Source organism: Engystomops pustulosus, chromosome 6 (assembly GCF_040894005.1).
Source record: "Engystomops pustulosus chromosome 6, aEngPut4.maternal, whole genome shotgun sequence".
NCBI lineage: Eukaryota > Metazoa > Chordata > Amphibia > Anura > Leptodactylidae > Engystomops > Engystomops pustulosus.
Window position 1 is genome coordinate 122,370,344 of NC_092416.1, and position 17,244 is coordinate 122,387,587.

The window sequence follows — 17,244 nt, forward strand, 5'->3', positions numbered from 1 at the left end:
TTCTGAATTTTTAATGTCGCCGCGTGAGTTCACTGCAAAGGGGCTCACTAAGGCTTTGTCACACAGGGGCCTACTAAAACCAGGAGTCGGCCACGGGGCCGGGTTAGCAGCGCTCATCCCTCCGTTTCTCTAGAACACTGCCCTATGCACACCTGGCTACCACCGAGCAAGCATATTCTGTGTGAATGTACCTAAAGTGTGGACTTTCAGGAGGATATAAGTTCCCATTCTGCAGAACCTCATAATTGACACAGGTTTCATCTTTAGTGGTTTTGCAGCAGCTGAGTTCTGCGTCACAAGAAATACATTCTCTCTCGGCGCATTCACACGATGCGTTGCGGTTTTTGATGCGTTTATGAAGGATACCAAAGGCTTAAGCCTTGATCACGTTGAAGTAACATTGCGTTTTAGCAAATGCAATGGACCAACAATGTTATTTCAACGTGTGATCAAGGTTGAAGTCTGTGGAATCCGTCAAAAACGCATCTACAAACGCGGCGCAATGCATCTTATGAATGCGTCCTTTGGGTAGTTTCACACTGGTGTTAGTGCAGCGCTTCCGTTGAGTTTTGTCTCTGCAGTGTTTTGTCTCCATGTCCGTATCAGCGACGTCATCCGAAGAAATTACTGAACCAGGAATGTGAAAAACACCAATGTGATAGAGCCTGGCATAAAGGAAAGCCCTTTGAGGGAGGCACAATCGCGATGTATTCTGGGAGATGTAGTTGTATAGCGGCATGTAGTTACTTTATTATAATCATCCACTTACTACATTTCCCAGGATTCCACTGCTTCAAGCCGCCCCATTGACGGGCCAATCAGGAGACGCTGTGATGCAGGACGCTCTGATTGGTCGTTTTGGAATGAGCGAGACATTTTAAATTAATAACGTTCGGGATCGTAGTTAGAGGAGCAGCAGCGGGGCCGGTGAGCAGCCCTGGCGTTTGGGGAATCGACCGGAGACGGCGGGTAAGGATTTAGCCTGTGGCCTCTGCGTGTAGGGCGATGACCGGTTGTGTTCCGGCTTTAGGGGTGGCGGTATTTGGGGCGAGATATATGGATTTATCGGGCTGCTCGGTAGTAGGGCATTTTACATGACACGATCACTCTGAGAGTCACATGGAAAGGTGATCCAGTGGATCTACTGGTCTAGGGCATCCACTTGTGAGCACCATGTGATTGGGGGGGGGGGGGATGTGTTTTTGGGAGACCAAGCTAGGATGTAGTTGTTAAATAACGTAGAATTAAGGGAGTAGATTGGATATTAAAGGGGTCCTCAGCAGCAGTGGGGCAGGGGTCTATTGAGGCCAGCACTGGATGACTGACTTAATGAAGGGGAGCACTAGACTGTAGATATGGTGGATGGACATGTAATTTTAATAGGTTCAGGTATGGCCCCAAATAATGGTGGAGCTGTGTAAGTGCATTGTTCTAGGCTGGCTGTCTTGTCTTGAACATTTCTGTTCTTTAGGGGCTTGATAGTGTTTGTGGATACATCTTATGAATACTCATTGCTTGGTGTATCCCCATATGATGGGTGCAGTGGTGATTCTATGCGCACCCTTCCTGCGGCTCTCCCTAACTCCCACAGTGTAACCCCCTTCTCAGCCGGTTATTGCCAGTGCTGTCAGCAGTAATGTGCACCATGCACATGACAACATTGATGGTCTGTTGGGTGACAGCTGGCAGTTATAGTTCACACACATGGACCCAGTCTCACAGACAGGACTTGTCTATTCAAGTGAATAAGATAGAAAGCAATGTATGACAACTGTTAAAGGTATATATGATTGGCGGTTGAAAGGGATTCCTAAAATATATTGTGTTACAGATGTATCTCCTTTCTTTTTCTTTCTCTGGTAGAGCAGACCATTAACGAACTACTGAAGATTTAAGGAAGAGCAAGTCATGTCAGGCTTAAAAGAAAACTACTCTTATGATGCTCCTTCCACATTCAATATTGGTTCTTTCTATAATGATGATCAGAATGCAGATTCTTGGTTTGGTAAGTATCAAAATACATTTTTTTTTAAACTGCTTTATGGAAACAAAATCGCAAAACTATCAATGGACGTCAAATTTATTAACCAATGAAGGCCTGTATTTGGAATTACACACAAATTTAAAGTGGAAAAGGCACTAAAGGCTGGTCCAACTTTGTAATGTTCTTGAAGTCAAAATGAGCCTCCCATGTGCCTGTATGACCTCCCTACAGTACCTCGGCATGCTCCTGATGAGGTTGTGGGTCTGCGGTATCTCCTTCCATTCCCGTGCTAAAGCATCTGCCATCTACTGGACAGTCTGTGGTGCAATGTGACATTGGTGGAGAGTGAGAAGTGATGTTCCCAAGACCTGAATCGGATTGAGCACATCTGGGACAAGTGTGGCCTGTCCATAGCTTTAATGCCTTTATCTTGCAGGAACAGCTGACGCTCCAGGCACATGAGGTCTAGCATTGTCCTGGAGCAACACTGGGCCAACCACACCAGCATATGGTCTCACAAGGGGTCATCTCAGTAACTTATGGCAGTTGGGCTACCTCTGGCGAGCATATGGAGTGCTGTGCGGCCCTCCAAACAAATGCCACGCCACACCATTAGTCCCACTGCCAAACCGGTTATACTGAAGAATGTTGTGTTCTCTGCCAAGCGTCCTGCACGGTGTTGGTCTCTGAGCACAACCTCCATCTGTACACTTTTTCATGGAGTTGGTTTCTATCAGTTTGTGCAGACACACACATTTGTGGCCTGCTGGAGGTAATATTGCAGGGTTCTGGCAGTGCTCCTCCCTACAGGTCCTCTTTGCACAAAGGTGGAAGTAGAAGTCCTGCTTCTGGGTTGTTCTCTTCCTACTGCCCCCTCCATGCATCTTGTTAGTGCCTCTGGCCACTACCAAACAGACACGGCAAACATTGCATTGATGTGCCATCCTGGATGAGCTGCACTACCTGAACCACTTGTATGGGTTGTGCAGTCCGTTGCACGCTACCACAAGTGTGAAGTCACCACCAACAGTCAAAATTGACCAAAACATTGGACCTGAGAATTGGTCTATGTCAGTGATGGCAAACCTTTTAGACACTGAGTGCCCAGACTACAACCAAAACCCACTTATTTATCCCAAAGTGTCAACATTTAAGTACAATGTAACCAGTAACTTTGTGCTCCCTTCTCTGTGATAGCTTTTCAATCGTATCGGTATCCTAAGAACACCAATACAGTAGAAAGAAGCGGTGACAAATTCAAGTTCCCCTGAATAGGAAGAATTTTTGTGCCTGGAGCTGAAGCTACAATGATAATCAAGATCTGCCCATACCTTCCCATTCCTCTTGTAGTCTCAGGCAGCACTGTCGCTTTAAGACAGCCGTGAGCGCAGAAAGTCCTGGGCTGTCTGGGAATCCATGAAGATCCGTTGTGTCCTCTTTGGTGATGGCCTGGGTGCCCACAGATAGGGCTCAGGGTGCCATCTCTGGCACCTGTCGTGCCATAGGTCCGCTACCTCTGGTCTATAGCCACCACCTGCCGGAGCACTTCTTGAGGGTGTCTTGGTAGTTGCATGTAAAATTGATTATTGGTCAATTTTGCTTCCTAAGTGGACAGTTTAATTTCACAGAAGTTTGATTTACTTGGAGTTACCGTATATTATGGTGTTTTGTTCTTAAAAAAAAAAAAAAAAACACAGTATTTTGACTTTTTCTTTAACTTTGTTATTGTGGTATGTCATTATCAGGAGTAACATACATAGACTCAATATTCATCGTATTTGTAACACAAAGATTCTTCATGTGCTGAGCGAAAAACAATATTAAATGGCGTAGCACTGCAAACCACACATCTTTATGGTAGGAGTGTCTTGCTCCTTTCAGGATGTCACAACCTCGAGAGCGTAGTACAGAACAAATCTGCTGAAATCTTGTCATACTGACCATGACATATCAGAATGTGTAGAAATTCCATTGCTGTGGCCCAAAATTGGTGAACCCTGAACATGCTAATAACAAAAGCAAACCTATAGAACATTCATTAAAAGGGGATTTCCACAAAGACAAGTTTCTTGTACATACTCCAGTTAACAAAATAACATTCTCTAATTCACTGCTAACCAAAATGCAGCATTTCACAGGTATAGGTCCAACCTGTCTCTATCAGTCCTGGTGTACACAATTTCAATTGCAAACCCCCACCTGACACCACCTTGTAACTCCTGGCTTGGGGTCGGGCCACAATCTTTGATTTGTGTGAGATTGTGGACTCGCTGATTCACATCCTCCCAGGACAAGCAGATATGTGCCTGCCTCCCCCTTCCCCCAGATCACTTGTCTGTAAGATGTAGCAGAAATCAGCATGAAAGTCTCTCGGCCTGTGTCCTCTCATGCATCTGACCTTCATCTTTTTATTTGTCAGTGTTGGTACAATGTCAGAAGCCAGATGAGTGTATATACACCTGTACCCTGATAATCATAACCACAATGTCACCCCAAAGAAATAGATGGATAATAATGCGTCGGCTTAGAGAGGCCCACCCACACCCTGGGATTTTACACTGATGGTCACTGAGTGATGGAATCTAAAACGTCAATAAAATTGTAAAGGGGTTAAAATGATCTGTATTAACTCACATTTCAATCCCCTAGTGATGTTTTCTTTCATGGGAAAACCTATTTAACACTTCTGCTGCCTGAAAGTGGGTGTTCAGCCTGGCCTATTGTTTGTGGCGTGTCAGACATGGAGCCCTCAATACATTTTCCCATCATTAAAGGGAACCCACATGTGCTTCCTATCTTGACTATTTTCTGAGGTTGTATTGGCTAAGGAACTGTATCAACCTACCGAGCAGACTTCTGGTATCATTGCTCTGTATCTTTGGGGAGTAATGTGTTAAATTTGAATCATACCATATTCTTCATGTGACCAAATTTTTCTGGGCAGTTTCTGAGCTTGTATATCACTGCTTTGTTTGGGAGCATCTGTGTCTTCCACATTCAGTGTTGTAATGGGAGCATACCACAGCAGAGCTATGCATTTTCTTTCTATAAGGCTTTCCTCAGTGAGATGTGCTGGTAATGGGACACTATACCCAGGAAACACAATTCAGGCACGCAAGAAACCAGTAAGTGAAAGGAGTCTAGTAAAAAATTCTGCACTTCACCTCCACAACTGAGCAATTGGAGTACATAACCTTATCATACCTTATGTATAAAACTGTCTTCCAAGGTACAAGGACAAGCAGTGGTATGTACTTGACCCACTTTCTGCATTCGTACCTGAGAAACTACTGGATGGAAACTATACAATTGTGCCATTTGGTTATTTATGGATGGAGAGACTTTAATATGGGAGCATAACACCTGGCTTTTTTATGCTTTATGGACTATAACTTGCTTTTATTATTGTGTTACAGACCAAGTGACTGGTGAAAACCTTCCCCCAGCTCATGCCCTAGAGGGTGCTGGCTTTGAGAACACAACACAGATGCATACAGGTAATGTGCTTACTGTAGATTCAGACGTCTATAAAAATGTAGAACTTGCATTTTACTGATAAAACTTAATTTCTTCAGATTAAAATAGACAAATAAATGGACAGTTTAGTCTGAAGCAAAGTCAGAAATGTGCAATTCAAACTAAAGAAGCTTTACCGCTGCCCTGCCTGTTCTACACTTTATATAGAATTATGCAAAAGATTTTTGACTTGCCAGGGTTGCAGATCATTTCCAATTTTATTCATTGTGTGAATTTTATGAGTAAATAATTAGACTACATGCATACGTCAGCCACGATGCAGAGGACGGTTGACCCCCCCCCCCTCTCCACTGTGCACTGCCCCTGTGACACCACGAAATATGGACATGTCCTATCTTTTCCCCATGTACAGTACTGTCTATCTTCGCGTGGCCACTGCCAGTACATAAGTTTCCTTAGGGTCATGTGAATGTGTTTAAATTCTGTACTTGTACTGAGATATATTCTGTATTATACTCAAACTGTTTATCAGTACATGATATATAATGTATGTATACAGTGACCTTCACAAAAATAAGCAGAGTTGTACATGAATTGTATTCTGTAAATTGCACACTATTCTCATCGTATATATATCTATTGTGGCATTGACCAAAACCTGTGCACAGTTAATCTGCGGACTGCTGTCTACCTGCAAGAGTCTACTCTGAGAGACAGGTTGGGCTTGTATTTGTGAAATGCTGTGTGTTTTGCAAATGAGAGAACTTGAAAGTGTGCTATGCTTTCTTAGTCTATTCTTTGTAGAACCACCTTTTGGCTGCAATGGCAGCTGCAGGTTTTTTAGAGGCATCATGAGGCTGGAATACCTACCCACTTCTCGGCATAACTCCAGCTCGATCACATTGGTTGGAGAACTTTTTTTTTAAAGCAATTTTCAAGTCAAGCCACTGATTTTCAGTGGGATTTAGGTCTGGCCTGTGACAGTTAAGTAATGCAGGAATATATTTTAATGTAAAACATTCCATTGTAGCTTTGGCTTTATAGTTAAAGGGGTATTCTCGTCTCGGCATTCACATTCAGTTTCATTAATCTGCCATATATAAACATTTCTTCAATTGGATGTTATTAAAAAAAATGTTCCTGTGTGAAGATAATTTCCCATAAACATAGCCATGTTGTCCCTTAGAAACCAGATAGCTTCCTCGGATACGACCACGTAGCACTCTGGCAGCGGTGGCCAGACTTGCGCTATAGGGTCCTGCCGGACCTCCTGGATTGAGCAATCATTACCATAGGGTGGCTGTGCGACATGTAGTAACTCCAGGACATTTTATATACAATAACCTTTTGTTTATTTGTGCAATCACTCCAGCAGAGGTGGCCGTATCCGGGGAAGCTATCTCGTTTCTAAGGGACCATATGACTACATTTATGAGAAATAATCTTCACACAGGAACATTATTTTTAATAACATCTAATTGAAGAAATGTTTATTAATGGCAGATTAATCAAACTGAATGTTAATGCCCAGACGAGAATACCCCTTTAAGGTCCTCGCAGCCTCTAACAGGTTTTCCTCCAGGATTATCCTGTATTTGCAGCCTTCCTCATCTCGGACCAGCTTCCCTGCTGAAGCAAAGCATTCCACAGCATGACTCTGCCACTACCATGCTTGACAGTGGGGGTGATTAGAGCAGCCTGATGTGCAGTGTTGCTCTTCCTCCACACATAGGGGGCAGCAAGCACATTGAAGAACTTGAGATATATATTAAAAAATTTGTTTTCCTCACACACAATTCTGCATTTAGGCCAAAAAGTAAACTGTGCACATCACCCTGAACAAATTATTCCCATTGTGAAGCACAAGGAAAACTTCTAGATGTTGGAATCCATTGTATTTTACTTAACATCTTGGTTGTTTTGGCAGATGAGATTGCAGTCAGCCACAATGATTCGGGGAAGTCAAAGCAACAGCTGAAGACTCCAAAATCACAGGCCAGAAGGTAACTTTTGAAGAAAATTGCTGCACTTCACTGTGCAGCACAATTCAAATTTTTAATCAAATGTTGGCTTAAAGCAAACCTGTCTGTAGGTTGTGTAAAGTCACCAGACAGTCCCTGGATGGTCTACTCTTCTCGGAGCATGATTTTTAATTGGAATGTTCTCTAGGTATGGATAGTAAATCACTGGCCTCCTCATCTGTCTGAAGATGACAGACCCAGAAGGCTTTTAGATAACCCTGCTCACTGCAGGAGATTGAGGTCAGTAGGTAGGTGTTCTTCTTATGGAGAGATTGCCAATTAAGACTGCCTTATAGGAGTGTGGAGACTTAAAGCCATAGATGCTTCACTTGGGAATTCTGGGAAATATGCAAGGTGTTAAATGGAAAACAAGGCCTCTTTTTGCTACCTTGAAAGGCAACCCCCTTAACACTAAGTATGACCAAGAAAGTCTAAAAACATGTGGGATAGGAGGCATTGTTTTCCATTTAACACCTTGGAAACGTATTGGCATACTTTGCAGTAGATTTAAGCAGAAATAAAACCAACTGCTTTTCTAAATGTGTATTACTATTTTCACTTTTTTTTTTTTTTTTTTTTTTTTTTTTTATGAATGCGTTGCTTTGTTGCTGAATAATCAAAATTTATGACCTTCGAGCTGCATATACAAAGTTTTGTGCAGTGCATCATAAAGAAGGTGTACACGAAAAAGGTGTACACAAAATTTTTACTTTTAAAACTCTTAAAATATTGAGGGGTAAATGTGGTGATGGTGTTTCACTATTTCCCTTTTGAGTGTCACATAGTAATGTGATCCTTTGACAAAATGTCCAAATGTCTCTCCCTCTTGGATATAAAGTATATAACCTAAAATAAACAACCTCATTAGTGTCTAACACAGGGGTCCCCAAACTGCGGGCCACATGCGGCCCGTGGAAGTCGGGCAGGGGCTTCCGTCTGTCCGGACAGAAAGCTCCTGCCAGTCACAGTATAGTGCTCGATGCGGCCGGAAATGGCCGCTCGTGCACAATTATTGCAGGTGGAGCGATGTGGCCAGGAAACCACCCCGGCGCACATCGCTCTTTGAACCTGCATGCGCGGCCGCGTGATGACATCATCACGCGGCCGCGCACCTTTTCCTGTCCGGCAGCCGCAAGAAGAAAGAAGACGCGGGAGCCAGAGGTAAGTATAGGGTTTTTTAATTTTTTTTTTTTTTAAGCAGTAGTAAAAACATTGTGCCAGCGGGGGGGCCCTAATATATGAAATAATTCATTATGGGAGCATCATATAAAATAACTAATGGTGGGGGCAAATAAAAAAAAATAACTAATGGTGGGGGGCATATAAAATAACTAATGGTGCGGGGGGGGGGGGACATATAAAACTAATGGTGGAGGGGCAACATATTCAATAATTAATGGAGAGGTCCCAGTATATTAATAATTAATTAACCCAATTAATTAATTCATTGGGCCAGTATATAAAATAGTTCACAAGGGGGTGCAGTATATTAAATAATTGAGGGGGGGGGCAGTGTATTACAGATGCGGTCACATGTACTGCTATTTATCCGGCCCTCCAACGGTCTGAGAGGGACAATGAACGTCCCCCTATGTAAAAAGTTTGGGGACCCCTGGTCTAAGATCTTGACAGGGAAGTTGGGTATTGGTGACCTAGGTCACAAACCTGATGTGATTTGAGTATACAGGCCGTCCCCTACTTAAGGACACCTGACTTACAGACTATTCCTAGTTAGACGGACCCCTGTGACCTCTGGTGAAGCTCTCTCGATGTTACTTTAGTCCCAGGCTGCAATAATCATCTGTAAGGTGTCTGTAATGAAGCTTTATTGATCCCTGGTCCCAATGCAGCAAAAAAAGTTAAACTCCATTTGTCAATGGGGCAAAACATTTTTTTCTGTCTGGATCTACAGTTATACAATATACAGTTTCGACTTGCATACAAATTCAACATAAGAACAAACCTATGGAACCTATCTTGTACATAACCTGGGGACTGCCTGTATTCTCATATAAAATACCCAAAGCATGCTTTTAGGTACTTCAGACCCCAAGACGGAGTGATTCTCCATGTAATTTGCTTATGCATTTTAACATAATGAGAATGCTGGAAAGGATTTCATACCCTACCTGTGGGGGCTGGCTTAAGATATTACTGCCTTATCCAGTTTGAAGACCGTAAAACACATATTGGAGAGAGATGCAGGTGTACAAAAGTATAGAAGGTTCCCCCATGTTGTTCGTACACGTGCTAACATTTACATGTAGATTATTATTTTATTTTTGTTTGTTTCAAAACATATTGGGTCTTCATTTAATTTTAATAAAATGGAAAATCCTTGCTGCAGAAGTCAACTGTTAACAAGATTTCTTTTCACCATGCCAAGGTCATCAAAACGTTTGTCTGCACAACAGAGAAGCCAGAAAATGGCAAAAATCCGAGCTGAAAGGAAGAAGGTCACCCCTAAACAGGAAGAGCATCATCCCTATAAACGGCAGCGGTTGTAAGTGTCAACTATACTTCAGAAACGCAGGGCCAAATGAGCATCTATGGACCCTGTAAAATATATATATATATATATATATATATATATATATTATATATATTTTTTTTTTTTTTCAGGAATGCCATTCGATGCAAATCCCCAGAAAACATGAAGAAAGGAGTTTCAACTAGTGGGTTGGAAACTTCCCCTAAAGGGAAGTCCATGCAGTCGTTGCCCTCAACCCCAACAGTTCTTAAGTAGGCCTCTTGTAATTGAAGTGTACAGCTAGTCCTAATTTTGGATTCGGAAGCCTCTGTAACTTTATCTATTCCTCTAGGAGAAGAAATATTCCCTTAAAAGTAAAGAACTCGGAAGAACAAGAACTTGAGAAGGTGCAGCAACTTCAGCAGGAACTTGCAGAAAGACTTAAGAAGAATGAGGAGTCCTTGAAATCTGCACTTGCTGGAGCAGGTAGAAGAATGTAACTTCTGTAGCATGAAGACTGTCTTACTGTGTTGGTCATGTATTCAAGATTTTGCTTTTCTCTAAAGGTCGGCTCATAAAGAAGGCACCAGTTCAGGTCACCAAGCCTGTAGACATTCATTTCCACACTGATGATCGTATAAAGCGACCTCAAGATGAGAACAGTGGGGAGCAGTACAAACAAGTTGACTTTACTTCTGAGCTTCGCAAACATCCCCCATCTCCAGTGAGTATTTTTGAGAAGTACTGTAAATCTTTGAAAGTATAGGTGAAACCTGGAAATGTTGTCAGGGCTTTCACATTAAAGGAAATAAACCATTTGAGTCAGTGTTTAGTAGTGAGCACACTTAGATGTTGGCGCTATGATCCTGGAATGGGATCTTATCTTCATTAGCATGGAACATCCTTCAATTTGGAGTAAAGCGTTTTATAAAAAATATGTAAATGAGGTTTGGGTGCTCCTGTGAACATCATCCAAGTCACTTGGCGCTCCTTTGGCTTATGATTTGTGCTTTGTGGTGGTGCTTATTCCCTCCTCTTACCTGATGTAATCGGGTCTTGGGCAGGAGAATAGTAGTGCCCTGTATGAAGGAATTTTCTCCAGACTATTTTCAGCACCAATGTGCAAGTGTGCTTGGTGCTAAACAAACAAATCCCTTTCCATTTGCCTTGATTTTCAAATCGCCTCTTGTAATGAAGCATTTAATGCCGAAAAATTGTGGAAAATTAATGGCTGCTTTAATGATTACATGGGTGAGGGATGCCATCCCAATTTTTTTTCTTTTTGGGAATAGCTGCGTTCTTGAATGTGTCTAATCAAAAGCCAAAACTGAGCTTTTGACAAGAGGGAAATTGGCATATATTCCTAATCTTATTTTCAGGCCCATATACCAAAAGGAGGTCGCACCATCCCCAAACCTTTCAACCTATCTCGTGGTAACAAGAGGAAACTTGAGGAGACCACAGGGGAGTATGTATCTACAGCTGAGCAAGTTTTGGCCTTCAGTAAAAAGACGCCACAACGCTTCCACTTGCGTAGTCGAAAAAAGGAAATGGAAGGTTGGTGGATGAGGTAGTTTCATTTCATGCATAACTCCTATGCCTAAAAGCCACCACAATCAATTTTTGCATATTGTTGTTACAGGTCCTTCACCTGTGAAAGCTGTGAAATTAAAGCTCACGCACCCAAAGACCCCTCTATTACAGACCAAGCAGCGGCACAGGCCAGTTAACTGCAAGAGTACGGCTGAACTGGAAGAGGAAGAGTTGACAAAACTGCAGCAGTAAGTAACCCCAAGGAAGGTGCTCGCCTCACTTCAAACATTTATAAAGGCTTTGTAGAGGTGCAGGATGTAAAATAGGCAAAGATTTATTTGTATTGGTGAAGTAGAAAGATCAGTCTTCGCTCGCCGGTGTTGAAACGTATTTCTTTATTCGCTAGAAACTTCCAGTAGACCACTTGGGTCAAACGCCAAACCTGCAAGTCTTTTTTTAGAAGCTGATCTCTCAGTGGGATGAGCACAGGAGGAAAAGACTTAATGCTAAAAGCAGGAAGAAAGTAAAGTCTTAGTTGCTTTCAAAGATGGAAGGCTGGTTTAGATATGACTTTTAAGAAGGGTAATAGTTGGATGTTTTATAAGAAGAGGGAACAGTGCCAGTGGTTAATAAAAGGTTAAGAGTAGCTTTAACAAGCAAGAAAGTGAGATTACGGACAGTGTAGAACACCACAATAAAGGGTACAAACAATTTATTGTATATACTCTCAAAGGCATATTTAAAAAGCGCACATATCAAATCAAAGACTCCAAACACCTTGCTCAACCCAGGTTTCGCCTCTTCAGGCTTCTTCCGGGGCTTGGTGTTTGACGTGTGTTCCGGTGTTGAAATACAAAAGTTTCTTGCTACATATTTAAAACCGACCATTCTAGAAAGAAGAAACTTTTGTTCTGCACTCTGTCCGTTATCTCCGATACAGGGAGGATAGTGAACCTTGGGCACAAATGTGAGACTGGGTGCACACTTTGGTCCAGTAAGTGGAGACTGGGAGAAGGTTGCTGAACCCAGAAGACCTTTATTCCTAACCTGAAGAAAAGGGGTGGTGAGATTCCTCATGACAGAATGTGGAGTAGAGAACTGACACTTTCTTGCTTGTACTGATTTTTTTTGGATTTATGGAGTGTGCCTAGTCATTAGCTCCTCTGGATACACAAACTCTTTCAGGGACCAAAACTTTTCTTTTTAAGAGTAGCTTTAGGCTGTGGAGAGAATGAGAAGGTATGCTGTGATTGGATTAAGTGTGGGGGGAAATGGGTTTAACAGGAGAGGCAAGTGTGAATGGGTCACAGGGATTGCAAGTTGAAGCCACCCTGATGCTGTCTTTTACTTTAAAGGCAAAGTGTTCTGCTTAAATTTATAAAGTGTCTATGGGGGAATTGTGGATTAGGAATTAAGGCTGTGATCCCTTAATCAGTTTTTGAAGCCAAAACCAGGAATGTAGTTACATCTTTGATATACTCTGTTATCCGCACCTACTTTTGGCTTCAAACTGCACCGGCAAACATGAACATGGAAAATGCAGCCTTTAAGGTGGTAAATTATTTTTTTGGTTGCCCATTAGCTTGTCAAACATTGTGAAGGTAAAATCTTGTATTGTACATTAAAAGTTGCTTTTAATGTGTAGTCTAAAACAGAAGTGATGTTACTCCAGTTCTTTATGATTTTTTTTTTTTCTATAGATATAAATTTAAAGCTCAGGAGCTCAACACTAAGATCTTGGAAAGTGGACCTATCCTTCCAAAGAAACCCCCTGTTAAGGAACCTACCAAGCCAATAGGCTTTAACCTGGAAATTGAGAAACGCCTTCAGCAGCGAGAGAAAAAGGATGGAGAGGAAGAAGAGACATTCACCTTTCATTCCAAACCGTGTCCCAGCAAGATATTGGCTGATATAGTGGTCAGTTTACCTCAAACTACCACATTTTTGCCTTATCACATTTTACCTGTCACTTTTTAAACTAGATCAATTTTCCATTTCAGGGGGTTCCCGGGAAGAAGGAGCTGCCATTAACCGTTCCACAGTCTCCAGCTTTTGCACTTAAGAATAGAATGCGTGTACAAACCTGGGATGAAATTAAGGCAAGTTCTCTTCTGAAACAAGTGCATAATATGCCTTCACCAGCCACTATGAGTTGAGGGTGCAGTTTTAGAAGTGTACTTATAAGTGTAGCCATCGCCAGTAGTGTTTCTTCATACACACTGTTATGCATATTTTAAGTGTGCTCCTATGTAAGAGCTTTATGAAATGAGTGCCTGATTTGGTACTTTACACCCTTATAGAAGTCCACAAACGTGTTTCCAACCTAAAGGGGTTTCCCACACTGGTAAAACTTTCTCAGCAGGGGGTGGGTGCTCCCTGCCTTTCTTTGGTTTTTCTATTCCTGTGCCTTGGTCCTCCAGTCTCTTGACACCTCATGTAATTAAAGGCAGAAAATGATCAATTATGCAGTTTCCTGAATTTCTTTTGCACCCACCGGGAGTGGAAGATCTCAAACACCCCTAACCCCAATAAAGTAGAAACTGGGAAAAATTCTAAAAGCTATTTTATTTTAGTGCTGCTTTTTATACATTGAAGAAATTTTTTTTTCAACTAAACGTTCTGGTATTTGTAGGAGGAGCATGTACCAGTCATAAAAGCCAATCCCATGCCCCATTATGGAATACCCTTTAAACCAAAGTTGATTGAGCAGAAGCAAATGGAAGTGTGCCCCTTCTCATTCGCTGAACGTGACCGCCAAAGAATGGAAGAAAAAGAGAAAAAACTGGACCAGCTCAGAAATGCAGAAGTAAGCTAGCACACCGTGTTGGAGTTACTTGCTCCAAAGATTGCTGCTTTCCTAAGATGTTGGGTTTTTTTTCTATTGTAATCTGTTCAAGGTTCCCAAATTCAAGGCACAGCCTCTGCCAGACTTTGACCACATTGCTCTGCCTGAGAAAAAGGTGAAGGAGTTGACGCACCAAGCCCCCTTTGACTTGAAGATCGATAAACGTGGCGAACAAAAACTGCAGAAGTGGAAGCAACAGGTGAGATTCTTAGAGCTCAGGCTTTAGGATTGTAGAGATTGCTGTTCAAAGGATTATACAAGTTTCTCTGCCAACTCCAGGTTAAAGAAGAACAGAAGCAGCAGAAGGAAATGACTGTTTTCAAGGCACGTCCAAACACTGTAACTCATCAAGAGCCATTTATCCCCAAGAAAGACAGCCGAATATTGTCAGGTGGGTAGTTACTTGTCTCATGAAGGGGTTTGGTTCTTCTTAAGCTTCAGTCCTGCCCACAATTGTGATTCCTAAACAAAAATCTTCTGTATCAAACATAGGAGTGTTTTGGTGGGCATGCCAATTCTACTTGGATGATATGGGGGAAAAAACTTGTATACAGTTTCAATTTCTTAACTTGGCATAACTATTCCACCTGTTGGTCCTATCTCTAGGCACTGCAGACAGGTCATGCTTTGTTTGAATAACCTATCCATTGGCTTCCCACCTTTTCTCCCTGTTGCACCAATCCTCTCCTTTGTTTCCAAACTTAGAAAGCCTTTCTGGTTCTATAGTCCAAGATAGTTTTGAGCTGGCCACGGAGAGACGTGCCAAGGAAAGGCAGGAATTTGAAAGGCGTCTTGCAGAAATGGAAGCCTTGAAATCCCTAATGGAAGAGGAAGAACTAAGGAAGCAAGAAGAGCAGGAGAAGGAAGAAATTGAAAGACTGAGACATGAACTGGTATGTGGCCTGTTACTCTTAAACATTGTAGTAATGATAAATCGTGGTGTTCTGCAGTTACTACTGCGGAGCTCACTGTAGATCCATTTCTAAAGGCCGGTCTAAGAGAATGGCCTGTGTTGCCCATAACAAACAGCATAGCTTTTGGTGCATTTGTGAAATTTAAAATTTGTTGTCCATAGTAACTTATTGCCACAAACTATTTAAATCTGACAAATCGTCCCATTGTGTTTTGTCAGCATCTGCAGTCGGCTCAGCCCCGGTGGTGAGGGTAAAATACTTTTTGAGGGAAGCCTGTTGAAGACATCTAATCAATCATTTCTTCTTTTTCCTATTTCTTTAGGTTCACAAGGCTCAGCCAGTAAGGAAATTCAAGCCAGTTGAAATCAAAGCCAGTGACGTTCCCCTGACTGTCCCTAAATCTCCTAACTTCTCTGACCGATTTCAAATTTAGTGGCTTGTGAGGTCCTGGGATGCGCTGTCTTGCATTTTTAAAGTGTTATGTCCATAAATACAACAATCTATGAAAAATGGACTGGGAGGATAAAAAAAAAGTTTATGTAAGGGGAAATATCCTGAAGGGTTATGTATAGTCTCTGTAAATATTAGTTTCTTGTTTTGTAGGGTTTTCTGTTTATGTTCTTTTTCACTATTGTATATGGAAATTCCATAATAAACATAACATAATCCTGTAACTGTTTATGCAGTTTTATTAACAAATATATTTCAGATATAATTTTAACCAGTCTCTAGCAGTAATGCTGTTTTGTGCTTTTTGGTTGGCATGGTATATGACCATATATCAATCCTGACTATGTTTGGACAGGTCTTCCTGTCTGGTCAGATTTCTCACATGTACACTGTACTGCATGGGGCGGCAGAGATCACTAGCGCCATAAATGCTTCCTATCCAGCAGCGTAAAGAGGAGAGAATCTATAAACAAGACATAGCAGTGCATAGCAAAGATATCAGTAATTGTATCTGACCATTGAAATCTATGTTCAGATCCAGAGATGAGGAGCTAGAGGTGTGTGTTATGCTAATCTCCTATACTGTCCAATCAGCAGCAGGCAATGTCAAAGAAATTACTATGAACAGTAGTGATTCTCTGTGCATTTAGTCCATTCACACACTCCACAAACCTGATTTAAAGGAAACCTACCACTTCTGAAGGTAGGTATGAGATGTAAACACCGGGCACCAGCTCAGGCTGAGCTGGTGCCGGAGCTGAGTGTCCGGTATTTGCATCTCATACCTACCTTCAGAAGTGGTAGGTTTCCTTTAAATGCATATGACTAGATAAAGGCTGGGATGGATCCTTGTCAGCTGCTCCAACAGGTAGTGACAAGTGACACAGACCTGATGACAGGTGTCCTTTAAGTTTTTGCAGACACCAATTTTTTTTTCAATTGTTAATAATTAAACCTTTTTTCATTGTAAAACACACAAAAATTGTTCTAATGTAATGGAAGAGAACAATTGAGACCTGATACTAAAGGAAAATGACTTCTGTTTGCCATCTGTTCTCATGGACTTGCAGTTATGGAAGTTTCCCATCTGTTCTTTTTGCTTTTTTTAAATGGTCGATCTGCAAAGGACTGGGCCTATGGGAACTGTAAGCACAATACAGGTGTCACTTTACATTAGACTAATCATTTCTGTATGTAAGACCATTCAATTCAAACATTAGTATTAGCGAAATGTGGCTAAAGTTGTACAGGATTTGTACAACATGACAGCTCTCCTTGAGCACTACTGGTCCATGTGTTTGGTACTCTATTCCATCCAGTAGCTTAAAGGGGGATTTCCAGCCAATGTATGTTACTTGGCTGTTTGTCCCTGATCCTGTGTGTCTATATCCTCCCCACAGCTGACTGTGTCATCACATGTGGCTGCGTTCTCAGGTAATGCATGCAAACAAGGGACCTGCCAGCAAAGAGGAATTTTGACGCTTATGGGACAACGAGATGACTACAGGATACCTACTGAGGGGATGAGGGTAAACGAGGGCATGGAAACC

General features: G+C 41.9%; 1 protein-coding gene across 3 annotated transcripts; it reads left to right on the forward strand.

Moving 5' to 3' along the window:
• Window positions 1-824: 824 nt before the first annotated feature.
• TPX2 (TPX2 microtubule nucleation factor) lies at window positions 825-15,918 on the forward strand. 3 transcript variants are annotated; one of them, XM_072110762.1, is made up of 17 exons: window positions 825-969; window positions 1,864-2,005; window positions 5,401-5,481; window positions 7,389-7,464; window positions 9,869-9,985; window positions 10,105-10,224; window positions 10,305-10,438; window positions 10,519-10,676; window positions 11,332-11,509; window positions 11,595-11,733; window positions 13,186-13,402; window positions 13,486-13,584; window positions 14,118-14,291; window positions 14,383-14,529; window positions 14,610-14,721; window positions 15,036-15,223; window positions 15,567-15,918. In XM_072110762.1, exons 2-17 carry the CDS (start codon window positions 1,909-1,911, stop codon window positions 15,675-15,677), a joined length of 2,148 nt encoding a protein of 715 aa, XP_071966863.1. In that variant the 5' UTR covers window positions 825-969; window positions 1,864-1,908; the 3' UTR covers window positions 15,678-15,918. The 3 variants fall into 3 exon arrangements, with proteins under 3 accessions (XP_071966863.1, XP_071966866.1, XP_071966865.1); XM_072110765.1 differs by having other exon boundaries at window positions 15,057-15,223; XM_072110764.1 differs by having other exon boundaries at window positions 837-969; window positions 1,869-2,005.
• Window positions 15,919-17,244: the final 1,326 nt, after the last annotated feature.

Bases quoted from the DNA above. Each gene is read 5' to 3' on its own strand.
- TPX2 (XM_072110762.1), top strand. From the start codon at position 1,909: ATGTCAGGCTTAAAAGAAAACTACTCTTATGATGCTCCTTCCACATTC. The intron at 13,585-14,117 runs GCAAGTTCTCTT...TGGTATTTGTAG, and splicing joins AAACCTGGGATGAAATTAAG to GAGGAGCATGTACCAGTCAT. The intron at 14,530-14,609 runs GTGAGATTCTTA...TGCCAACTCCAG, and splicing joins TGCAGAAGTGGAAGCAACAG to GTTAAAGAAGAACAGAAGCA.